At 44.6% G+C, this 25,228-nt stretch overlaps 1 protein-coding gene across 2 annotated transcripts; it reads right to left on the bottom strand.

Annotated features, from left to right (window-relative positions):
* Positions 1-5,399: 5,399 nt before the first annotated feature.
* Positions 5,400-19,076, bottom strand: Znf3 (zinc finger protein 3). Of its 2 annotated transcripts, none has more exons than XM_057763527.1 (5): positions 18,964-19,076; positions 15,422-15,548; positions 13,137-13,228; positions 12,377-12,503; positions 5,400-9,123 (listed from the first exon to the last, which is right to left on the bottom strand). In XM_057763527.1, the coding sequence occupies exons 2-5, from the start codon at positions 15,474-15,476 to the stop codon at positions 8,054-8,056; spliced, it is 1,344 nt and encodes a 447-aa protein (XP_057619510.1). In that variant the 5' UTR covers positions 15,477-15,548; positions 18,964-19,076; the 3' UTR covers positions 5,400-8,053. The 2 variants fall into 2 exon arrangements, with proteins under 2 accessions (XP_057619510.1, XP_057619509.1); XM_057763526.1 differs by lacking the exon at positions 18,964-19,076 and adding an exon at positions 16,719-17,874.
* Between the last annotated feature and the right edge of the window lie 6,152 nt (positions 19,077-25,228).

Here is a 25,228-nt window from a genome sequence, read left to right as displayed (position 1 = left end):
TTTTAAATGTATAGTGTTCTGTCTGCATGTATGCCTGCAGGCCAGAAGAGGGCATCAGATTTCAATACAGATGGTTATGAGTCACCATGTAGTTGCTGGAAATTGAACTCAGGACCTCTGGAAAGGTAGCCAGTGATCTTAACCGCTGAGCCATCTCTCCAGCCCCCTGTACTTCTTTTTCTTACTTACAGAAGTAGATGTATTTAAAGAAGGGACTTTCTATTTAGATTGTATTCTGTGGATATGAGTGTTTGCTTGTGTCTTTGTATGTACCATGTGTGTAATGCTCAGGAAGGCCAGATGAGGGTGTCTGGTCCCCTGGAACTGGCATTCTGGGTGGTTGTGAGCTGTGTTATGTGGGTGCTGGGAATTGAACCCTGGGTCCTCAGTAAAATCAACAAGTGCTGTTAAATAACTGAGCCATCTCTCCACCCCAAAAATGAGATTATTTTGCTTTGTTTTTTTCGAGACAGGGTTTCCCTGTAGCTTTGGAGTCAAAAAACAAAAACATAACAAAAAACATAGGTCACAAGGAGCTTGGATTTAAAGCATAGTTCATTAGCCAGTTTGCATGTGTATGTGAGTAGGTGTGCATATATATGTGTGTGTGCATGTAGAGGCCAAAAGTCAATTTCAGATAGCTTCCTCCCTTACTGCCCACCTTGCTCTTTGAGACAGGGCCTCCTACAAAAGCCGGAGCTCATTGCTTTGGCTAGACCAGCTGGCCAGCGAGCCCCAGGGACTTGCCTCTCTGCAGCTAAACTCTCTGCTGATCCCTCCCATCTCTATACTTAAAAGACTCTCATGCCCGCCTTTTACAGTAGTATTAGGTGTCCAAATGCAGGCCCTTGGCAAGCCCGGGTCAGCTGAGCCATTAGTTTTTTTGTTTTTTGGGTTTTTTTGTTGTTGTTGTTGTTTTTTTTTTTTTTTTTTTTTTTAACAATCTCAGTTGTGCTGTTTCTCAGGGAAGGGAAGACAGATCCTTTAGCAGGTAGTCTGGATGGTTATCTCAGAAACTCCCAGGCATCAGCCAGTGAGACAGAGCTCAGAAGAGTAAGGGAAGGGCTCTTTCCCTTCTTATGTCCCCTCTACTTCCTAACTAGCTATCCTGCCTCAGACATGTGAAAGAATTGATAAGCTAAATAGTGGGTGTGGTGGCTCAACCAGTGAAGGTGTCTACTGTCAAGTCTGACAACCTGGTTAGGATCCTCAAGACCCACGTGATGAGGGAGAGAATCATGCCAACAAACTGTTTCTGTCATTCAAGTGCTTGGTGCACAGAGATACATGTGCGTCCGTGAATTCTGTAATTTTTAAGGTTTAAACAGTTTATAATATGGGACTGGAGAGATGGCTCAGTAGAGCACTGGCTGCTCTTCCAAAAGACCAAGGTTCAAGTCCCAGCACCCACATGGTGGTTCACAACCATCTATAGCTCCAGCTCCAAGAGATCTACCACCTCTTCTGGCCTCTGAAGGTACCAGTCACTCATGTGGCCCACAGATGTACATGTAGACAAAAAAAACCATACACATAAAGTTAATTTAGTCATTAATTTTAAAAGAAAGAATAAAGGCTGGGCATGGTGGCACATGCCTTTAATCCCAGCACTGGGGAGGCAGAAGTGGGTGGAACTCTTCAGTTTGAGATAAGCTTGGGCTACACAGAGAAACCCTATCTCAACAAAACAAAACAAAGAAAATTTGTAGGACCATATTATACAGGTCCATATTTCTACATTGTATGGCAGCCAGACTTTCAGGCCCCAGTTCGCACAGAAGGCGGTTATCTACCCTTTCCAGACAACTGTCAACTGTCCTAAACAAAGGGTCAGGATATGCTAATGTCGCTCTGCTCCTTCTTTGTAATTATGGAAGATCGGCTGGGGAAGAGGTGTAAATTCAGTCTATGTGACGGAGCAGCCATAGTTGCAGATGTAACCTATGTCCTGCTACCCCGGAAACAGGATGCTGATGAATTTCCCTCAGTTTACCTTTTGATATAAAAGCTGTTTGGAGAATAAACACGGAGGAATTTTCGGGATGTGAACTCAGGATTTCATGAGGGATCACTGAAAACTCCCTCCCGATCAAAGATGCGAGTTGTCTCAATTATTTCCACGCTTCCCCGCTGGTCTAAGAAATCATTTATGGTCCAGGTTGGTCCTGGACCACAACAAAATTTTTTAAAAAAGGAGTAAGATGGAATTTATTAAAATTTACAGCTGGGCAAGGCAGCAAGCAGCCTCCTATATTCCAACATGTGAGTTGGAAACCAATTTGGACAGCATAGTAAGATCTCTTTTTTTTAATATGTATTTATGTATTTATTTATTTATTATGTATACAAGATTCTGTCTGTGTGTATGTCTGGAGGCCAGAAGAGAGCACCAGACCTCATTACGGATGGTTGTGAACCACCATGTGGTTGCTGGGAATTGAACTCAGGACCTTTGGAAGAGCTAACCTCTGAGCCATCTCTCCAGGCCCAGTATTCCAACTTTTTAAAATGTATTTGTGTATGTGTACAGGTACCAGCAGAGGCCAGTAGAGGGCGTGAGATCCCCTGGAGCTAGAGTTACAAGTGATTGTGAGCTGCCCCACATTGAGTGCTGGGAGCCAAACTCAAGTCCTGTGGGAGAGTAGCAAGTGCTCTTAATCACTGAGCCATCTCTCAAATCCCTGTATTTCAATTCTTAGAGTGTCACAGGTAGAATATATTGTGTACTGGCCATAGACAGAGGAATAGCTTTGACAGTCTTATAAGGTTTAAATCTAAAAACCCACAGCTTTGAAAGCAACATAAACAGATTCTAAAATGTCTGACCTCATCTGTTAAATTCCCATGTCTGGAGAGGTAATGTCAATTCATCATGTAATACTCAATTTATACAATAAAAGAATAATCTGAGCCGGGCGGTGGTGGCACACGCCTTTAATCCCAGCACTTGGGAGGCAGAGGCAGGTGAATCTCTGTGAGTTCGAGACCAGCCTGGTCTACAAGAGCTAGTTCCAGGACAGGCTCCAAAACCACAGAGAAACCCTGTCTTGAAAAACCAAAAAAAAAAAAAAAAAAAAAAAAAAAGAATAACCTGCAAAAAGGAAAAAAGGCCCCAGAATTGTGTACTATGTCTGTGAAACTGTGAGCCAAAATTAATCTTCCATTTTATCTATGTCAGCTGTTTGGCCAAGGCACCAGTACAGTAACGAATATGTGGGTAGGATGAAGAGTGTAAGAGAAAGAATGCAGAGACCCACTGTGAGGCTGGTACCAAAGTCCTGGAATGAGGTAACAAAGACCCACCGGAGAAAATGGAAGAAGGGATGGATCAGATGTTGACTGAGAAGCTGTAGGGATGAAAGGGATAATTTCCATGTTTGTAACCCGCCTCAACAGGCAGTTGGTCCGTCCTAAGAGCTATTATTCTGAGGTTGGAGAGATGGCTCATCATTCAGGAGTGGATGCTGCTTGTGATGGTTTGAACAAGAATGGCACCCATAGGCTCATATATTTGCATCCTTAGTGGCCTTGTTGGAGGAGGTGTAACACTGAGGATGGGCTTTGAGATTCTCTCTCTGCTTGCTGCCTGTGTGGATCAGGATCCACTTGGCCTGTTCCCTGCCATCATGGTCAGGGCCTAACCTCTAAAACTGTAAGCAAGCCCCCAGTTAAATGCTTTTCCCAAGGCAACATACCAGGTGGTGGTGGCACATGCCTTTAATCCCAGCACTTGGGAGACCTCAGTCATGGTGTTTCTTCCCGGTAACAGAATGGTAATTAAGACACTGTTCTAGCTGGGTGGTGGGGGCACACTCCTTTAATCCCAGCACTCAGGAGGCAAAGGCAGGCAGATCTCTGTGAGTTTCAGACCACCCTGGTCTACAGAGTGAGTTACATACAGGTCAGGCCCCAAAGCTACAGAGAAATCCTGTCTCAAAAACAACAACAACAAAAAAGACACTGTTCCTTTACCTTTACAGGACCTAAGTTTGGCAGTTGTGAACCCATGTCAAGACAGTTCACAACTGCCTGTAACTCCAGCTCCGTGGAATCCAGTGCCCTTATACAGCTTCTTTGGGCTTATACTTAGGTGTAAAAATAAAATCTTAGGAAAAAGCAAAATAGCTGGGTGGTGGTGCCACACGTCTTTAATCCCAGCACTCGGGAGGCAGAGGCAGGCAGATCTGAGTTCAAGGGCAGCCTGGTCTACAGAGCAAGTTCCAGGACAGCCAGGGCTACACAGAGAAAACCTGTCTCGAAAAAAAAAATAAGCAAAAGAATTGCTATTCTAGAACAAACTTCTGGTAACCACAATTATCTTTGTGTGAAAGTAAGTCTATACAATTTTTGATTCATTACTGACATTTTAAATAATGCACCTAGCTGGGTGCATCATTTTGGTGGGGGCAGGGTTTCATGTAGGTCTCTGGTTAACCTCAACCATATATAACTTTGCATACCCTTTAACTCCTGACCTTCCTCATTGTTGGGAATAAGCCATGCCCACTTCATACACTGCTAGAGCTCAAGTCCAGGACTTTATCACGTGAAGCTAATATTCTACCAACTATGTCTCTAGCCCTTGGACTTTTTTAAGTGAAAAAAAAAATAAAAAACTCAACTGTCTAAGCAATTTACAATAAAAATGTCTGTGGAGAGCTTTTATAAACTCTTTTTAACTGGATATGACAGATTAATTCCAGAATTTAAAAAGGTTGCAACAGAATTTAGATTAAGGATAGGCTGGGCTCCATAACAAGATACCACCTAAAGCACAAACCAAAGCAAAATAACTTTTTCTCTTCTTTTCATTTTGTATTGTTTGCTAAAAGAGAAACAATTCAATAAGAAGCTTATCATCACTTCATGGTTCATCCTGTTACTGAAAAGTGCATGTGAACCTGGGCTCTGTGCTCAGTTAGAAATTTTATTACATACTTTCCCAGTATCATCTGAATGGGATCTCAAAGATGTCACTGGAGATGGAAGGCATTCAAAACCAGATCCTAAGCAGGTGTGATAGCATATGCTTGTGATCCCAGCACTTGGGAGGTAGACACAAGATCAGTTCAAGGTCAGTCCTGGCTCAAAAACCATAGAAGTAAAATAAAATAAAAATGCCTGAATCAGAGAGATGGCTCCACAGGGAGAGGCACTTGCCCTTGTCAGGCCTGGTGACCTCGGCTTCATCCCTGGGACCCACTCTGCAGAAGAACCAACTCCTGCAAGTTGACTTCTGACCTCCATATGCATGCCATGGCACATGTATGCATGCATGAACACACACCAAAAATAAATGCAAAAAAAAAAAAAAAAGCTGGGTTGAGGTACTTAGTTCTTGCCCAGCATGAAAGGGATGCTGGATTTGATCCCCAGAAAAAGTGGCAATCAAAACAACTTCTTTTGCTATGAATGAAAATGTTCACCAAGACAGACATAGTGGTGCACACCTTTAATCCCAGCAATCAGAAGGCAAAGGCAGGCAGATCTCAGTGAGTTCGAGGCCAGCCAGACGTATAGAACAAGTTCCAGGACAGTCAGTATTACACAGACAAACTCTGTCTCAAAAATAGCAAAAGAGCCGGGCGGTGGTGACGCACGCCTTTTATCCCAGCACTCGGGAGGCAGAGATGAGACAGGCGGATCTCTGTGAGTTTGAGGCCAGCCTGATCTACAAGATCTAGTTCCAGGACAGGAACCAAAAGCTACGGAGAAACCCTGCCTCAAAAAATAAAAAAAATAAAAAAAAAAGCAAAAGAAAAAAATGTTCTTCAAAGTTTTGTTTGATAAAGAATTACGTGCTGCTTGAAAAGACAGAACTAGAAGCTGATTGTATAACTGGCAAGAAGGCAGACTTGGCTCAGCTTAATTTCCAGTAGTTAGAAAGACAAACAATGGAATGTTCTCCTTAGTAACTTGTCCAAGCTGGCCTTAAACTCATTTTATAGTGCAGGAAGGCCTAGAACTTGGGATCCTCTTCTATCAGCCCCCCAAGTAGTTGACATTAGAGACCTAAACCACTAGGCCTGGCAATGACAGAGTAGCCAAAGATGATCAGTTTCAAAAATTTGTGAAATTAAAGATACATATTAGATGACCCGTTACAATATTCTACCAACAAAAAAAAGTGAGTTCGTGGGTTTTGTTGTTTTTGTTTTTGAAAGACAGGGTTTCTCTCTGTGTAGCCTTGGCTGTCCTAGAACTAGCTTTGTAGACCAGGTTTGTTGAACTCACATAGATTCACCTGCCTCTGCCTCCCAAGTGCTGGGAGTTCACAGCCATCTTAATGCTAACCTCTTCATCCCATTCCCAGCCTGCCATTCTCCATAGCCGTATCTTTCTATAAACACCAAACCAAGACAGAGAAATATGCTCCTTGCTCCAAAAGAGCCAAGTACACTTTCAGTTTTCGTTGTCAGTCTTGGACATTATATCACACAAAATGACTACAGCTCATGAAATTCTGATTTGTTATGAAGGTGGGAGTAGCTGCAGATGTTTATATAGTCTACAAGAGTGTCTACAAAGAGTTTGAAAGAGCTATGTCAGACAAGAAAAATCTCACGTTTGTGACCAAAAGGTGGTTATCAAAGTTTACTTTTGGGTTGCATTTATGGTTTCTGTGCTATTTTAACTGACATAACTTTGATTCCTATACAAACATCTACTCCATCTCCTCTTCTGAAAGACTATTCTGTTTAATTAAGTGCATTTCTCTTAAGCTACAGGTTGAGCAGGGTTGGAGAAATATGGAAAGTCATCTGTTGGTTAGAGCACCACCAGAACCCAGCAAGGTGCCCTGCTGCCAAGCTTGGGCCTCAGTGCCCCTCTGAATTTACTGTTTGTGTACTCTCAAGTAGCTGAAGTCAGATGGAATCTGGAGAGGTGCAGCTGCTGAGACCAGATGTTAGAGGCGAGAGGGCAGGACAAGCTAGGGAGATGAGCTCCCTACAACATCCTTAATAACTAGAGGTTGACATCAAATTACCTTTTGCCACAGGAATAGGAAGAAAGGGGCAGGAGTCAGGCCAGTATTAAATGCTTCTGATCTACCGCAGTTTAGTTACTGCTCCAGTGAGAGTCCTTCTAGTCAGTCCTATTACAAGGAAGGATGTAGGGTCTGCCTCCAGTGTTGTGTATAGTGTTCTGTCTGCATGCATGCCTGCATGCCAGAAGAGGGCACCACATCTCATTATAGATGATTGTGAGCCACCATGTGATTGCTGAGAACTGAACTCAGGACCTCTGCAAGAGCAGTGCTTTTAACATCTGAGCTGTTTCTCTAGTCCCCAGACTGCTCATGAAAACATGTTATCACTGCTTCAAGAGTTCCAAGGGTAGTCACTACAGACCCTTGCTGGGGTCCTTCCCCCACCCTACCCCCAATAAAATGAACCCATTAGCATCAAGTTTCCTAAATTCATGAAGTCATGTATCAAAGCAGCATATTCCTTGTCCAATCTCAAAACTGGGGGCCTGGCATGGTTGTATATATGCCTTTAATCCCAGCACTTCAGAGACAAAGGCAGGCAGGTCTTGCCGAGTACAAGGCCAGCCTGGTCTACACAGTGAGTTCAAGAAAAGCTAGGGCTAGACCTATCTCAAAAAAAGAAGGGGGGGGGGGAGAAAAAGAAATACAGCTTGTTTCCCTTTCTAGATGACCTAGAATATTCTTCCCTCTGTCTTCTGTGCTCGCCAGATTGACTCTGACTAGTGGGATCCTTGGAATTAAATGTCCATCCCCAACTTAGAAAGAAAGGCTCTTCTGGTGTGAGAAAATTGGTTTAGTGCAAACCCTTCCTAAAACAGGAATGACTGGTCCCCAAGCTTCCTCCTTTTCCCACTGCTTAATCTGCTACTTGCCTCACGATTTTTCAAGACTGGTATCCACTCCTGGGAAATCTTGCTCATCACTGTGCCAGGATGTTTTTCCCAATCTGCCCCACTCTGAGTGAAAGGTTTGAGAAGGGAAACATCCTAAATTGGTGCTATTTATAAAGTAAGGCAAGAGCTCTTTAGACTCAGGAAGTGAGGAAAATGGTATATGGCTCTCTCATGTGGAGTCTCTGATGTTTAATTCAGCAGAAACCCTGAGGGAATTTCTGCTTACACCCATTACACTCAAAGGCTTCTCTCCAGTGTGAATCCTCTGATGGCGAACAAGAGCTGAGCTATACCTGAAGGCTTTCCCACACTCGCTACATTCATAGGGATTTTCCCCTGTGTGGATCCTTTGATGCTGAATAAGGCCTGAACTGTAGGTAAACTTCCCCCCACATTCCATACATTCATAGGGCTTCTCTCCAGTGTGGATTCTCTGGTGCTGATAGAGGTGTGAGCTCTGGCTGAAGGCCTTCCCACACTCATTACATTCATAGGGTTTTTCTCCAGTATGGATTCTCTGATGATGGATAAGGGTGGAACTCCGGCTGAAAGCCTTCCCACATTCGTTGCAAGCATAGGGCTTCTCACCAGTGTGGATTCTCTGATGGTGAGTAAGAGTGGAGCTCCAACTGAATGTTTTTCCACATTCATTACATTCATAAGGTTTCTCCCCAGTGTGGATCCTCTGATGTAGAACGAGAGCAGAGCTACAACTGAAGGTCTTCCCACAATCTTTACATTCATAAGGTTTCTCTCCAGTGTGGATTCTCTGGTGCTGAATAAGATGTGCGCTCTGGCTGAAGGCCTTTCCACATTCACTACATTCATAGGGCTTTTCCCCAGTGTGAATTCTCTGATGTTGAATAAGGTCTGAAGTTCGATTAAAACTCTTGTTACATTCATCACACTTATGGGGTCTGTGTCCCACGGGAAATCTCCGGTGTGAAATGAGGTTGGAATTGACAGTGAAGCTGTTCCCGAACTCATTATACTTGTCATTTCTTTGTCCCATATGGGTGAGCTTTTCCTCAGCTGTCGCTTGGTGGAACTCCTGTATTTTCCTATTCAGTCTTCCAACAGAGGAGTTCCCTAGCTGTCTCTTCAGACTGACTTCTTGTTCATAGGCTTCTCCAAACTTAAGACCCTGAGAACCATCCGTTTGGAACTGTCCCAACATCATCTCATGTGACCCCATGCCTTCAGAGATTACTTGGTCATTTCCAGTTTTAGATTCACAATCTAGCACAATAAAAAAAAAAAATCAAGTGTCATATGTTATTTGTGAGAAAAAGAATAAAAGTCAGAGAACAAGATAATCATGTGTCTGACATTTATAGTGCTAAAAGCACATGTCCCTTTGCTGGCCTGAAGAAAGGCCTTCCAACCTGTATGTATAACTAAAGCAAAGTAGGGCAAATGGGAAAAGGAACAAGGGAGAAAGAATATCAGGGAGAAAAGACGTGAATCCAGAGGAAGTCAAGGATGTGCTGGGGATGGAAGGAGATAGGCTACTTTGTTGGGAATAAAATCTAGGTAAGGGAGGCTGAAGAGTTGGCTCAGAGGTTAAGAGTACTTGTTGCCCTTGCAGAGGGCACAGGTTTGAGTTCCACTGCCCACATGGAGGCTCACAACTGTCTGTAACTGTAGTTCCAGGAGATTCAGTGCTCTCCTCTGACCTTTAGAGGCACCAGGATCACATGTGGTACACACATACATGTAAGCAAAACATTCATACACATAAAAGAATAAAATAAAACAAACCTAGGTAAGAAAGACTTGTTACTTAATAAAGCGCCAAAGTCTTCAGACAGGTCAGAGGCTGTGGACGTGTCTGGGAAGATGGCGAGAAGAAAAGGAGGAGGAGGATGGTGAAGTAATGAGTCTAAGAATGACAGGAAACTGAAGGGGGTGACATGTGTCTATTAATTGCAGCACACAGTAGGCTGAAGCAGAAAGACCATGAGTTTGAGACCAGCCTGAGCTACATAGGAGACACAATCCAAAAAAGGGGAAGAAGCCTGATAGGTGGAGCAAGTGTATAAGGAGCTTAACGGACAGCTGAAGAGAAAGGCGGGAAAAACACAAGGAGCAGAGGACAGACTAAGAAACCCCCAGGTGAGAACTAACCTGTCTGTAGTCCAACCCTGTATACCACCAAAAAAGACAAAACAGCTTTAGCCCAGCTCTGGGCTGTAGACCAGGAAGGTGATGTTATGTTGTAGACTATGTATATAAATAATCTCCATGTCTGCATTCTCATTTTCACTATTTACGGAGTTCCTACAGGAAACTCTAGGCATGGAGGATGATTCCACTTGGATCCATGTAGTATTTTTAGTTTGTCAGTATTTTGTAAAACAGGCAGGGTAAGGACACACTCGAACAGACTCCTCCCCTTCCCCCCAAAAGCCTTCTCTTTTCTCAGACCCCTCAGTTCTCATTCCAGCCAAGAGACTGTGGCAGGACTCAGAAAGAAGAACCCACTCACAGGCACAGACATGGCCATACTAAGTGTTCCCTGAGCACAAACCTAGCCCCCAGGTCTGCAGGCGACAGAAGGAAATGTATTGGGACATCTCAACTGGCAGTTAGGAAGATACCCTGGTACTGCCTGGAAAAAATGTTCTCACTGAAAGTGAGGTAAGAGGCAAGTAACTAACCCGAAGCATTAAGAAGGTAATTTCTACTTAAAACAAGTAATTGATTTTGTATGTTTATTCTGAAACAGGGTCTCAATATGTAGCCCTGGCTGTCTGTTCTGGAACTCACTTTGTAGACCCAGCTGGCCTTGAACTAACAGAGCTCTACCAGCTTCTGCCTCCCAAATGCTGGGACTAAAGGTGTATACATTTCCTTTAAAAAGTGTGTATATGTGTGTGTGTGTGTGTGTGTGTGTGTGTGCGCGTGTGTGTGTGTTACTGGTGGTGGTTTTTGAACCCCCTGCTGTCGCTGTTAGGAACTGAACTGTAGCCCTTTTAACTCCTGAGCCAGCTCTCCATCACCAAAACAACACATTTCTGTACATGGTACATAAGCTCCTAAACAAAAAAGTAGACCCCTCGAGTAACCCAACAGAGACAGGAAGAGTAGCGAGCTCTAGAATGTTCACTTAGACACAGAGCACCGCCTTCCATGTTCAGGAATCCCAACATATTATCCTTCAGAAAAGACCCCGAAGGATTAACATATTAAGTCCTAAAATTAGATGGCTAGAGCACCAGGATTGGTGTTAATAGGGCAGGGGCTCAGCAGCACTAGAGTAGCTGACGTGCAAGGATTACAGAGCTTAAGGCCATCCTGGGGCTACCGAATGGGTTCCAGGCCAGCACAGGGAGTGTGAAACCCGGTCTCAGACAGACAGACAGACAGACAGAGAGAGTTCTCCAAAGACATAAATAAAAAGAAACAACACTGGAGCTTAAGCTTTGTCATTCACAAGTTCTATCACCATGCAAAAAGTGTCTAAGTTTGCTTGATTGTTTGAGGTTGGGTCTCATGCAGCCTAGTGTGGTCTCAAACCCATAGTGAATATGTAATAACTGGTCGGCCTGCCTCTACTTCTCAAGAGCTGAGATTACAGGTATATGCCACCATTATATGCTTACCATGCCCAACTGGCTTCTAAGGATCTTTTTGTTTATTTCTTTTCCATATATGTGTTTTGCCTACATGTATATATGTGTATCACATGCATGTCTGGTGTCTGTGGAGGCTAGAAAAGGTCATCAGATTCCTAGGAACTGGGACTACAGACAGTTGTGAGCTGTTGTGTGGGTGCAGGGAATAGAGCACAGATTCCCTGGAAGAGCAGCCAGTGCTCTTAACCACGCAGCTGCCTCTCTAGCTCTGCTTCTGTACTTCCTGACCTCATGTTTCACGCCTATAAAATGAGGCTAATACTAACCACCTCAACTATGCGGCGACTCAACTATGAAGTTAAATGCATGGATATCTGTGAAATCTCCTTAGAAGAAGCAAGTTATGCTATAAATGTGAGTTATCATTCTTTTGTTTTTGTTTTTTCGAGACAGGGTTTCTGTGTAGCTTTGGAGCCTGTCCTGGAACTAGCTCTGTAGACCAGGCTGACCTCAAACTCACAGAGATCCGCCTGCCTCCCGAGTGCTGGGATTAAAGGCGTGCACCACCACTGCCCAGCTGGCACACGGCTTTAATCCCAGCACTCAGTAGACAGAGGCAGGCAGATCTCTGTTGAGTTTGAGGCCAGCCTGGTCTACAAAATGAGTTCTAGGACAGGCTACAAAGCTACACAGAGAAACCCTGTCTCAAAAGAAAACAAAACAAAATAGTAGTGTAGTGTGGGGGCTGTTGCTGTAGCGCGGTGGTAAAACACCTGCTTAGCGTACACAAAGCTGGGACTTTGATCCTCAGCACCGCCATGAGAAAAAGAGTATGGCTTTCATGAAAGCAGAGACTAGCAAACCCCGAAGCCTAGAGAAAGTAGATGTTGTGTTGAGAAGGCCCAGGTCCTTACCCAGTGAGAACACATTCCCATAATTCTCCAGCATCACATCCCTGTAGAGGTCCCTTTGTGCAGGTTCCAAACGTTTCCACTCTTTCCAGATGAAGTAGACAGCTACATCCTCAAATGTCACCAACTCCTGAAACAGTCATGTGGCCATAAATGCAATTTCATGGCAAGGGTCAGGACTGGCAGCACCAAAGAGCCACCAGCATGGGTTGAGTAATACCTCTTTGGGATGTGGACAGGTCTGAGCAATGCCAACATGAGCATCCAAAACAGGGTACATTACTGAAAGTACAGTGATGAGTGTAACTGCCTTCCAAGAGTCCATAATGGAAATAACTTTTTTATTAACGTGTATTTATTTGGGGAGGGTACTACTGCACACATATGGAGGTCAGAGGACAATCTGTGACAGTCAGTCCTCCCCTTCCAACACGTGGATCCCAGAGACTGAACCCAATTGGCAGGGTTAGCAGCAAGCACCATTTTTATTTGTTTTTCCAGACAGGGTCTCTGTGTAGCTCTAGCTGTCCTGGAACTCACTTTGTAGACCAGGCTGGCCTTGAACTCACAAAGATCCCCCTTCCTCTGTCTTCTGAGTACTGTGATTAAAGGCATGCACCACCACTGCCCGGCTGGCCGCACAAATCTTTATCCACTGAGTCATCTCACTGGACCCAGAACCAGTTTTAAGAATTAGAGTTTAGGGCACTAAAGGATACGTCACAGAACAAGAAGGAAAAGAATGAAGGGAAGCATGGCTTACCTGGGACTTGGCCTTCAGAAGTGCAGCAGCCAACACCTCATGTCCCAGGCTGTCCTTGTCAGGAAAGGAAGGGACTTCTGAAGAAGAAAGAGCTGAAGGACAATACCAGGGTCAGGAATCAATCTGCCTGCTTTCTGACCCAAGGTCACACGCCTAAAAACAACCACTCAGTCTCTGCTTTTATGAAAGCCATACTCTTTTTCTCATGGCGGTGCTGAGGATCAAAGTCCCAGCTTTGTGCATGCTAAGCAGGTGTTTTACCACCGCGCTACACCAGCAGCCACAGCGCTACAGCAGCAGCCACCGCGCTACACCAGCAGCCACCGCGCCACAGCAGCAGCCACCGCGCCACAGCAGCAGCCACAGCGCTACAGCAGCAGCCACAGCGCTACAGCAACAGCCACCGCGCCACAGCAGCAGCCACCGCGCTACACCAGCAGCCACTAGGACTGCTCATGCCTGCTCTTCAAGCGCAGCCAGGAACCAGTTCCGTCCTCATTCTCCTTGCGCTAACACAAACTCTCATAGGAGATCTCAGGCAGAGGAAAATAAGCAGCTTCCCTTAAGCCCTGACAGAAACACAACACCCACACCTCTTTCTTTGTCCAAAGACCAAACACACACACACACACGAGACAGAAATGTTTCCTAGCTCTGCACTTGACTACATACCTTTCCCCATCAGCCATAAGTTTTGTGCTTGTCTCTCAGGGTCTAGCCCACTACACATAACTAGATTTGACAAAACAGATTCTAAAAGCTTTTTCCTAGTAAACATGGAAACAGCCATTCAGGTTGAATGCTGTAGCTGTTAGCTCAGTGCTTAGTGCTTACCTAGCAAATGTGTGACCCTGGGTTCCATTCCCAGGAGGTACCCTGTAAGTCCTATTCCCACACAGCTTTCTAATGGTCAGGGAATTTTTGTGTAGGAATGTCTGTGGGAGGGTGGGTGCATACAAGCCACAGTGCACATGTGGCGGTCAGGGGACAACCTCAAGTGTCAGTCCCTGCCTTCCACCTTGTGAGACTGGACATTTTGTTGTTTTTCTGCTCCATGTGCTATACTAGCTGGCCTATGGCTTCTGGGGCTTTCCCTATCTCTAGCTCCCACCTCACCATAGGAATGCTGGGATTACAGACATTCTTACTATACATCTGGTTTCATGTAGGTTCTGGGAATTCAAGCTCGTTCTCATGCTTCCGTGGAAAGATCTTTTACCCACTGAGCCATCTCTCCAACCCCACAACTCTTTAATGTTTGAAAAAAAAAGCATGAAAACATAACGAAACCCAATAAATATCCTATATAATTACTGTCGATAATACAAAACATTCTGGGCAGGTAGACGGCTCAATGGGTAAAGGCACTGGAACAAAGCCTGACTACCTGAGTTTGATGCCCACCAGAAGCTCACATGGTGGAAGGAGAGAACCAGCTCCAGAGGTTGCCGACTCACCTCTGTCTGCATAGACTTCGGTGCACGGTGGCATACATGTCTATATGCATAACACACAAAATAAATAAACTTAATTTTTTTTTTAAAAAAAAAAGATACTTCAATAAAAGTTTGTTTTGGTTTGGGTGTGGTGCCACATGCCTTTAATCCTGGCACCCCAGGGGCAGAAGCAGGTAGATCTCTGGGAGTTCCAGGATAGCCTGGTCTACAAAGAAAGTCCTTGGTCATCCAGGGCTGCAGTGAGACCCTGTCTCAACACACACACACACACACACACACACACACACACACGAGGCAGGGCATGGTAACAGATATCTGTTTAAACCCAACACTCCAGATACATGTGAAGAATATAGAAAATTCAAGGCCAGCCTGGGCTACATAATGAGACCCTGTCTCAAAAGACAAACAAGAATACCAAGTGTGGTGGCCCACACCTTTAATCCCAGCATTCAGTATGCCAGGCAGCTGGATCTGTGAGGTTCAGACCAACCTAGTGTACATAGTAAATTTCTGGTCAGTCATGGCAACAAAGAGAGGGGCTGGAGAGATGGCTCAGAGGTTAAGATCACTGACTGTTCTTCCAAAGGTCCTGAGTTCAATTCCCAGCAACCACATGGTGGCTCACAACCATCTGTAATGAGATCTGATGCCCTCTTCTGGCCTGCAGGTGTATATGCAGACAGAATACTGTATACATAATAAATAATAAAACATCAAAAAAACAAAAAACAAAGAGAGACCCTGTCTCAAAGGAAAACAAAAAAACAAGCAAGTAAGCAGCAGAAAAAGACGAGAACAACCCTGTTTCCCAAGCCCACATCTTACCACTCTCCAGCAGGGGTGGAGGTTCCTGAGATGCAAGGTCAGCCTGAGTTTCCATAGGTAGAGTGAAATGTTCTGGTTGCTGCCCTCCCAGGTGTAGACGCAGCAGGAAGCAGGTTCTAAAGGAGCACTGCAGAGGCAAAAAGCCCACAGCTGAATTTTAAAAATGCCTCCTGACTTCAGATAGGGAATCGCAGCTCAATACACAGGAATCATGAGAGGAAACACAGAACTGCTCTCTCAGATCCCTGTGGATATGGACATGTCTGTGATGCGACCACACAAGGAATCCTGATTTCCAAATTTTGCCCCACCCACCCAGCACTTTGAGTGATAACTATTGGAGAGGGGGGGATGTCGTTCACCAGAATGAGATCTCCGACCTTGAGCCAGGTATGGTGGCAGGCACCTGTAACGCCAGCACTTGGAAGATGGGAGGGAAAGGATCAGGAGTTCAAGGCCAACCTGTGCTGTAAGAAACCTTATCTTGCTGGGCAGTAGTGGTACAGATCTTTAATCCCAGCACTTGGGAGGCAGAGGCAGATCTCTGTGAGTTCAAGGACAGTCTAGTCTACAGAGTGGGCTTCAGGGCAGCTAAGGCTACGCAGAGAAAACCTGTCTCGAAAGAAAGAAAGAAAGAAAGGAAGGAAGGAAGGAAGGAAGGAAGGAAGGAAGGAAGGAAGGAAAGAAAGAAAAAGAAAGAAAGAAAGAAAGAAAGAAAGAAAGAAAGAAAGAAAGAAAGAAAGAAAGAAAAGAAGCCTGATCTTGGGACTAGAGAGGTGACTCAGTGGTTAAGAGCACTTGCTGCTCTTCCTGAAGACCTCAGTTTGATTCCCACCATCCACACTGCAACTCACAGCATCTGGAACTCCAGTTCCAGGAAACCCAATGCCTTCTTCAGGACTTTGAAGGCATCAGGCACATACATGGTGCAGAGACATATATGCAGGCAAAACAGCACGCACATAATATAAAAGTAACTACTACACACCTCTTTTTTTTTTTTAAATCAGATATCATAGCCCTTTATGAGATTCTGTCTCACAAAACACACAAGGGACTAGATGGTCAGTGGGTAAGAGCACTGGCTGCTTCCAGAGGACCCAGGGTTTGATTTCTAGCACTCACGTGGTGGCTCACAACCATCAGTAACTCCAGTCCCGAGGGATTTGACGCCCTCTTTTGGCCTCTGGAGACACTGCATGCACATGGTATACAGACATACACACAGGCAAAACACCCATTCACATAAAAAAACAAAACAGGGTTGGAGAGATGGCTCAGCAATTAAGAGCATTACCTGCTCTTCCAAAGGTCCTGAGTTCAATTCCCAGAAATCACATGGTGGCTCACAACCATCTGTAATGAGGTCTGGTGCCCTCTTCTGGCCTTCAGGCATACACACAGACAGAACATTATATACATAATAAGTAAATATTAAAAAAATTAATAAATAAAAAACCCAGACCAATCTGGCAACACTATGAGACCCCATCGCAAAAAAGACAAAAACAACAAAATTATCTCCTTTTAAAAAGACAAATCAAAATTATCTCCTTTTAAAAAGGCAAATGAGTCAGGTGGTAGTGGTGGCACATGCCTTTAATTCTGGCACACGAAAGGCAGTGGCAGGCAGATCTCTAAATTTGAGGCCAGCCTGGTCTACAGAGCAAGTTTCAGGACAGCCCTGTCTGGGGCTTGGTAAAGATCAACAACTTGACATAGGTGGCACAGGCCTGAAATCCCCAGCACCTGAGAGACTGAGACAGGATTGTGAGCTCCAACCCAGCCCCTCTCTCCAAGAAACACACACACACACACACACACACACACACACACACACACGCTCTGCAAGGCTGACTCCAAAGTAAAAGGCAAGCTGGCATGGTGAACCCATGCCTTTGATCCCAACACTTGGGAGGCCGACTTTAAGGTCAGCCTGGTCTTACGTAGGAGTTGAAGGACAGCCAGGGCTTTGTACAGAGATCCTATCTCCAAAAACAACAAACATCAGAGTAAAAGGCAATGTTCTCCATTCAAGGCTGGGTTAATTGAAGCTGAAACTCAAAGGCATACTGTTGAGGACAAATCCCCAGTGTCTAAGTCAGTAAACAATGTTTCTCATAGAAACTCTGGTGCTCCTGCCATCTGGGTGTGGGCAGAGCCGTTCCCCTGCCATGTTGCCAACTCCACTCCCTCAAGCTGCTCAGCCAACCAAGAAAGACACATGACAGTGAGGACAGGTCAAGAGAAGCCTCCCTTCCAGGATCCATTCTTCTAAGAACTTAATCCCTGTAAGAGTAATGTAGCAAAGCAAATTTGGCACCTTTTGTTCTGCTCCTGGGGTTTTATTTATTTTTGGTCTTTTCTAACTGGGTAAGACCTCATGGCATATACCCCATACTAGCTTGGAACTCACTGTATCATACAGGCTGGCCTCGAAATTATATTCCTAATCCTGCTTCATTTGCATCTGTGCTGGGATTACAGGTGTGAGCCAGCAAGCTTCACTAATTGCAGGAAATTCATTTTAGGTTAGCAGTTTCCCAATGGGCGGGGGTGTCAAACGACCGTTTCACAGGGGTCGCCTAAGACCATCAGAAAACACAGGTGTTTACATTACAATTCATAACAGTAGCAAAATTACAGTTATGAAATAGCAACAAAAGTAACTGTCTGGTCGGGGTTTACCACATCATGAGGAACTGCATTAGAAGGTCGCTGCTTTAGGTGATACCAGTCCTGTATGATTAAGGGAGCAAAATGGAAAAAAAAAAAATCACGTGAAGTTTATTTCTAATATAGATGCTTAAGAGGTATGGAGGGAAAAGGATATATTCTAATAACTACCAATGAAGACCATCACATGTCTTTTCATTGCGCCCTAGGGAGCTGACAGGAACTGAACGTTCTGTGTACCCGATCTAGGTTCTTAGTGTCTTAGTCAGCCAATGCACTGGACATACTCAGCCACTTTCTGCAGGGAGTCTGCTCCAGCGTTGTACAGCTTTCCCAGGAAAGAGTATCAGGCAGTAAACTAAAACCTACCTACAGGACATTAGGTCTTGGTGAGATCCCCGCAGGATCTTTCCGAGGACCTGAGTTCGCACCTCCTACCAAGCCCTAGTTGTCAACTGCGACACAGAACTACTCTCACTCTCCAACCCAGCAGAGGGAAAACAAACTTCCTTCTCCTGTCCCAGCACAGAAAACGGTGCACTGAGAGTACCAAGTTCGGAAGGCTGGCTGTCATCAGCTGTTTTAAAGAGAGGGACCTCTTGCAGCGACGCTGGGAATTTCAAACACTGGGGCTGGCGGTGGAGGACACGAGCAGACCCGGAGTCCCAATCCGCGACACGCGGGAACCCGCTGCGCTCGTGGAGCCGGGGTTGCGGAGCTGGACAGCGGCCGCGGGGGCAAGGAGTGCCCGGGGACCCCACGGAGCCGGGCCGGGGACCCCGCGGGCCGCAGAGGCGTGAACACCAACCCCCTTCCCGGCGACCACACTTCCGCCTCACCGCGAGTCCCGAAGACGACCCACTCACCCTGGGGACAGGGACGTAAGACTTAGGGGCCGGACACGGACCAGGCCCTGTTGGAACCTGTCACAGACCCACACAACCGAGAACAGAACAAAGAACGGAAGTTGCCCCTCCCCCTTTCGTTTCCGGGTCGTCCTTCTTCACCACCCACTACAACCCCCGTGAACCAAACGCCCATTTGATCTCTCTAGGAAAGTGGGAGGTCTTCGTCTCTGATGGTTCGCTCACTCTCAGAGGACTGGAGTAGGGGAAAAACCAGTGTCCCCGACGGCGTCACCTGCTGGCCAGGTCGGGAAGGGACGATGAGCAGGTGGAAGAAGCTGGAGGCCCTGGGAATTCAGGGCACAAGTTCCTTGGCACAGAGTCCCGCGGCTCTGGGAGAAGGTCCAGTAAGTAGAGACCAGTGAACACCATCACGCAAACCTCCACAGCAAATATAAGAATCTGCTTGAAGCCGGGCGGTGGTGGCGCACGCCTTTAATCCCAGCACTCGGGAGGCAGAGGCAGGCGGATCTCTGTGAGGCTGAGGCCAGCCTGGTCTACAGCGTGAGTTCCAGGATAGGCTCTTAACGGTACAAAGAAATCCTGTCTCAAAAACAAAACAACAAAACAAAAACCAAAAACAAAACAACACGAAAAACAACAACAAAAAATGTACATCATGAACTGAAGGATTAGCTCAGTTTTTAAATTGTTATTTGTTTTGTTTTTCGAGACAGGGTTTCCCTGTATAGCTTCGGAACCTGTCCTGGAGCTCACTCCACAGACCAGGCTGGCCTCAAACTCACAGATCTACCTGGCTCTGCCTCTCGAGTACTGGAATTAAATGTGTGCCACCACCACTCGGCTAACACAGATTTTTAAAAGATCTGTCTGCCTGTCTATCAAGTTTTTCGAGACAGGATTTTCTCTGTAGCTTTGGAGCCTGTCCTGGAACTCGCTTTGTAGACCAGACTGGCCTTGAACTCACAGAGATCCACCTGTCTGACTCCTGAGTACTGGGATTAAAGGCCTGCGCCCCCACCGCCCGGCTAAAGATTTATTTTTTTCAGTATGTTTTCCCTGTTTGTATGTATGTACACCTGATGTAGGTGTAGGTCAGATGAGATCAACACATCTGGAACTGGAGTCACAGACAGTTGTGATTGGCCATATGCGTGCTGGGAATTGAACCTGATCCTCTGGAAGAGCAGTCAGTGCTCTTAACTGCTAAACCATCTTTCCAGCCCTTAGCTTTGCTTTTAGAATGCTTGCCTAACCTGGCTAAAGCCCTGGGTTCCATCCACAGCACTGCACAAACCAGACAAGATGTCACAGGACTGCATTCCTAGCATCTGGGAGGTGGTTGCAGGAAGATCAGGAATTTAAGATCATTCTTCAGTACATAATGAGTTCAAAGCCAGCCAGGGCTGCATGAGAGGTCTCACTTAAATAATAATTGATTTTGCACTTACTAACCTGGCCTGGGGTACACACCTATAATCCCAGTGCTTTAGAGGCTGAAATGGAAGGACAGCCAAGAGTTTGAGGCCAGCCCAGATTGCAGAATAAAACTCCATCTCAAAACAAACAATAATAATTACATTATTAACATGCACATATTTATAATGAGCTTCCTGTAAAGTCTCACATTTGGGTTCAAGTGGAATACTGAGACAGATTATGGTTCGGAGTAAATGGTTTATTGGAAGCGTTGTTAATGCTACAGAAACTGTGTGGTAGTTCACAGATTCCAGGCCCAGGAGACTAACAGGAGTGAGGAGTGGTGTTCCATCTTGCAAGTTCCAGGGCAGCAGGCAGTCCCATTCCATGTAACTAATGAACAGTCAATACTACCTGCTTGAGGACAGAGAGATGACTTGATGGTGAGGAGCACATACTGCTGTTCCAGAGGACTGGAGTTCGTTTCCCAGTACGCGTAACTGTAGGCTCACAATCACCTATAACCTCAGCCTCAAGGGAAGGAGAAAAGGTATGGCTCTTCAGCTAATGTGTGTCCATCATATGAGAAGTGACACCTGTCACCACTGATTACTAGAGATTGGTGCACTTCCTTAGGGAAGTGAGGATTACAGGGCGGTGCATGCCATTTCTTTTCATAGCTGCCGTGAGGTTGGAGAAAGAGGTCCTGCCAGGCAGCATGGCCTGACTAGTCCCAAGCCCAAGCCTAACATTTTAAAATAAAATCTTTTAGCTAACTAATTAATCTGTTAGTTGATTAGTTAATAATTAGTACTACTCTGGCTGACCTGGAACTTGCTCTGTGGACCAGGCTGGCCTGGAACTCACAAAGATCCTTCTGCTTCTGCCTCCCAAGTGCTGGGATTAAAGGTACGCGCTACCATGCCTGACTCAAACAAAATCTTTGTTTGACATAAGATGCTCTCCCTGGGCGAGCGTGATGGCTCAGGGAACGGAAGCTTTCGGGTGGTGCGTAACTGCAGTTGTCAGCTTCGTGAGAACGGGAGGCTGTAGCTGGAATGTTCTTTGGGCCAAATAAAGACACAGAGATTTATTATTAATTCTGAACGCTTGGACTTAGTTTAGGCTATCCCACCGGCTCTTTTAACTTAATTTAATAAGTTTCTATTAATCTATATTTTGGCTTGGGGCTTTTTACCTTTCATTCTGTATGTCCTGCTTTCTCCGTGTCTGGTGTCTTCCTGCCATCTCATTTTCTTTTTCTTTTAGCCTAAATTCCTCCTCCTCCTTACTTTTCCTGACTGGAAGTTCTGTCTATATCTCCTCCCTTGCTGTTGCCATTCAGGCAATTATTAGATCAATCAGGTGCCTTAGGCAGGCAAGGTAAAACAGCAACACATCTGTACATAGTTAAACAAATATTAAGCAACATTTCTCCCTTTTGTCTAAATAAAAAGAAAGGTTTTAGCTTTAACATAGTAAGACTATATACAATAAGAACAATTATCAAGTAAGAATTACACTTACATGGGGCTGGAGGGTGGCTCAGAGGTTAAGAGCACTGACTGCTCTTCCAGTGGTCCTGAGTTCAATTCCCATCAGCTACATGGTGACTCACAGACATCTGTAATGAGATCCAGTGCCCTTTTCTGGCATACAGACATGCAAGCAGACAGAACACTATACATAATAAATATATAAAAATTTTAGCCGGGCGGTGGTGGCGCACATCTTTAATCCCAGCACTCGGGAGGCAGAGGCAGGCAGATCTCTGGGAGTTCAAGGCCAGCCTGGTCTACAAGAGCTAGTTCCAGGACAGGCACCAAAGCTGCAGAGAAACCCTGTCTCGAAAAAAAAAAATTTAAAGATTTATTTATTTATCATGGATACAGTGTTCTGCCTACATGTACACCTTCAGGGCAGAAAAGGGCACCAGATCTCTTTATAGATGATTGTGAGCCACCATGTGGTTGCTGGGGATTGAACTCAGGACCTTTGGGAGAGTAGCCAGTGTTCTTAACTGCTGAGCCATCTCTTCAGCCCAAATATATAAATCTTAAAAAAAAAAAAAAGATTACACTTACAATATTCAGTTCATTTACATTTGGCAAATTCAGAGAAAATACTCCATTATCTGTCCTATCTTGGTGAATCCAAAGTCGTGTACCTAACTTACTTCCCACTGTAGCTTCTATTACCAACTCAAAATTATCTTTTTAGACCTCAAACCATTTTCTTAGATAAACAATATAAGCTTTTATGTTTCTCAACCTTATAAACTTTACATCTCTTTTATTTTTCTGAATTTGGTAACCAGAAAAACTGTAACTATCTCATCTTTACCTCCATCAGGGACCAGAGAAGGATATAATATTACCTGAGTAAACAAGAAATGCAGAGCAAGCAACTTCCAAAACTATAGAAATGACAGAGACATCTGCCTCCCTGGACAGTCACCCAAGGTTCCTCTGTACCATTGGAGCATCCCATCCACCTTCAGCCTATGGGCCTAGAATATCTGATGGACCTTTCTGTGAAACAGGAATTTTGAAGGACTGTTATACCTTGTCTTGGCAAAGTTTGGCAATCTTTTTCCTTTGTGTCCTGCTTGTCCAGTTTGTACAGCACACTGTTAGCAGTTGCCACAATGAAAGCGAACTACATATGGAGGTTCTTCAACACCCATCATCCTTTAATGAAGTAAATTGGTATAGCCAGGCCGGGCGGTGGTGGAGCATGCCTTTAATCCCAGCACTCGGGAGGCAGAGGCAGGCAGATCTCTGTGAGTTCGAGACCAGCCTGGTCTACAAGAGCTAGTTCCAAGACAGGCTCCAAAACCACAGAGAAACCCTGTCTCGAAAAAAAAAAATTGGTATAGTCAGGAGCAGACATCACTCACTGTCATAAAAATCTTAAGTTATTAAACATCTTAAATGCCATATTTAAAGGCTCTGAAACATTTGAAGATCATCTATCTATATAAAAATATTTCTGTTTAACCTTGAAAACATACCTAGCATGACTACAAGTTTGATTGTCATAAGTGATGTAGTCAGAGACTGCACGTTCATTACCTGGCCTCCTAAACTTGAATAATCACAGAGAAACTATATTAAGGGGTTGGAGAGATGGCTCAGTGGTTAAGAGCACTGTCTTCTCTTCCAGAGGTCCTGAGTTCAATTCCCAGCAACCACATGGTAGCTCCAAACCATCTGTAAGGAGATCTGGCGCCCTCCTCTGGCGTGTGGGTATAAATGGAGGCAGAAAGTTGTATACATAATAAATATTAAAATCTTAAAAAAAAAAGAAACTATATTAATTACAATACTGTTTGGCCGATGGTTCAGGCATATTCCTAACTAGCTTTTACATCTTAAACTAACCCATTTCTATTAGTCTATTTGCTACATGGCCATAGCATTACCTCATTTTCTACATGTCTTGTTTCCTTGGCAACTGGCTGGTATCGGCTTGACTCCACCTAGTCTCTCTATCCCTATCTCTGTTTAGATTTCCCTCCTGGTATTACTCTGCTAAGCCATTGGTCAAAACAGCTTTATTCATCAACAAATAAAAGCAACATATATACAGGACATCCCATATTATGGTGACTAATTACTAACCCGCATTTCTTTATTATCCTAAATAGTTTGTAATAATAACTTTCAAGGACTAGAAGTTTACAAATAAAATTACATTGTTAAATGAGCTGCATAGGTCCAATACCTTAAACAAGAGTAGCAATGTATGTGCAGTATATTCTAGCTAAGAAAAAAAACCCTTCATTTTGTATATGTACAAAAATCATACCAATGTAAAATATTTGAGATGAATAGTTGTCCTTTTATCCTATATTTCTATATCCCCATTAAATGATGACAAACATTTATAATCCACCAAATGATCAAAAACCACCCACCCCACTTGTTGGGAATGTGGGCCTTATGTTCTCTAGATGGCTTCCTGTTGTATGGGGGCAACAGCATCTCCAGAGGACCCTGAGAAAACTGAGATAATGGTCAAGTTCCAAGAATACTAGCTATAACAATTGTTGCCCAGTCTCTGTGTAATGGGAAAGTACAAAACTTTTTATTTTTTTATTTTTGAGACAGGGTTTCTCCGTACCTTTTGGTTCCTGTCCTGGAACAGCTCTTGTAGACCAGGCTGGCCTCGAACTCACAAAGATCCGCCTGCCTCTGCCTCCCGAGTGCTGGGATTAAAGGCGTGTGCCACCACCGCCCGGCTCGGGAAAGTACAAAACTTATCTGAAGTCCTGGCTAGAATAGTCTGTGAGCCTGGACCATCTCAACTGGCAGCCTTGAAGCTGTTCTGAATGCAGAACCCCAAGGAAACTGCACAGAGGCACTCTGAAAGTCTGGGTCACCTGGACCACTCATTTTCATTGGTGGCTGGTCCCCTTGCTCTGAAAACACAGGAACTGCCAGGCGGTGGTGGCACACGCCTTTAATCCCAGCACTCGGGAGGCAGAGGCAGGCAGATCTCTGTGAGTTCGAGGCCAGCCTGGTCTACAAGAGCTGTTCCAGGACAGGAACCAAAAAGCTATGGAGAAACCCTGTCTCGAAAATCCAAAAAAAAAAAAAAAAAAAAAAAAAAAAAAAATGAAAACACACGAACTTTGGACGTATATATCTGCATTAACACAAATATGGACTATGCATTGTTAAGTCAACCAAAGATACTTTTTTGTTTTATATATTTGAACAGGTTAAAAGAGCTCTGTCAACTTTATAAGTTTGTTTGGACTGTATAACCAAACTTTTCTGTCCATGCCATATGAAAGAATGGCATGTAAAATAACAAGTCATAAGGACTCTCTAATCAACAA

The sequence above is a fragment of the Chionomys nivalis genome, chromosome 3 (assembly GCF_950005125.1).
Source record: "Chionomys nivalis chromosome 3, mChiNiv1.1, whole genome shotgun sequence".
In the NCBI taxonomy this organism is placed as follows: Eukaryota; Metazoa; Chordata; class Mammalia; order Rodentia; family Cricetidae; genus Chionomys; species Chionomys nivalis.
The sequence above is the reverse complement of the archived record's forward strand: the minus strand, read 5'-3'. Positions and strand labels throughout refer to the sequence as shown.

Bases quoted from the DNA above. Each gene is read 5' to 3' on its own strand.
- Znf3 (XM_057763526.1), bottom strand. From the start codon at position 16,913: ATGGGGTCTCATAGTGTTGCCAGATTGGTCTGGGTTTTTTATTTATTA. The intron at 12,504-13,136 runs GTAAGCCATGCT...TGACTGTTTCAG, and splicing joins TTCTGAAGGCCAAGTCCCAG to GAGTTGGTGACATTTGAGGA. The intron at 9,124-12,376 runs GTAAGGACCTGG...TTATTGTGCTAG, and splicing joins TGGGAATGTGTTCTCACTGG to ATTGTGAATCTAAAACTGGA.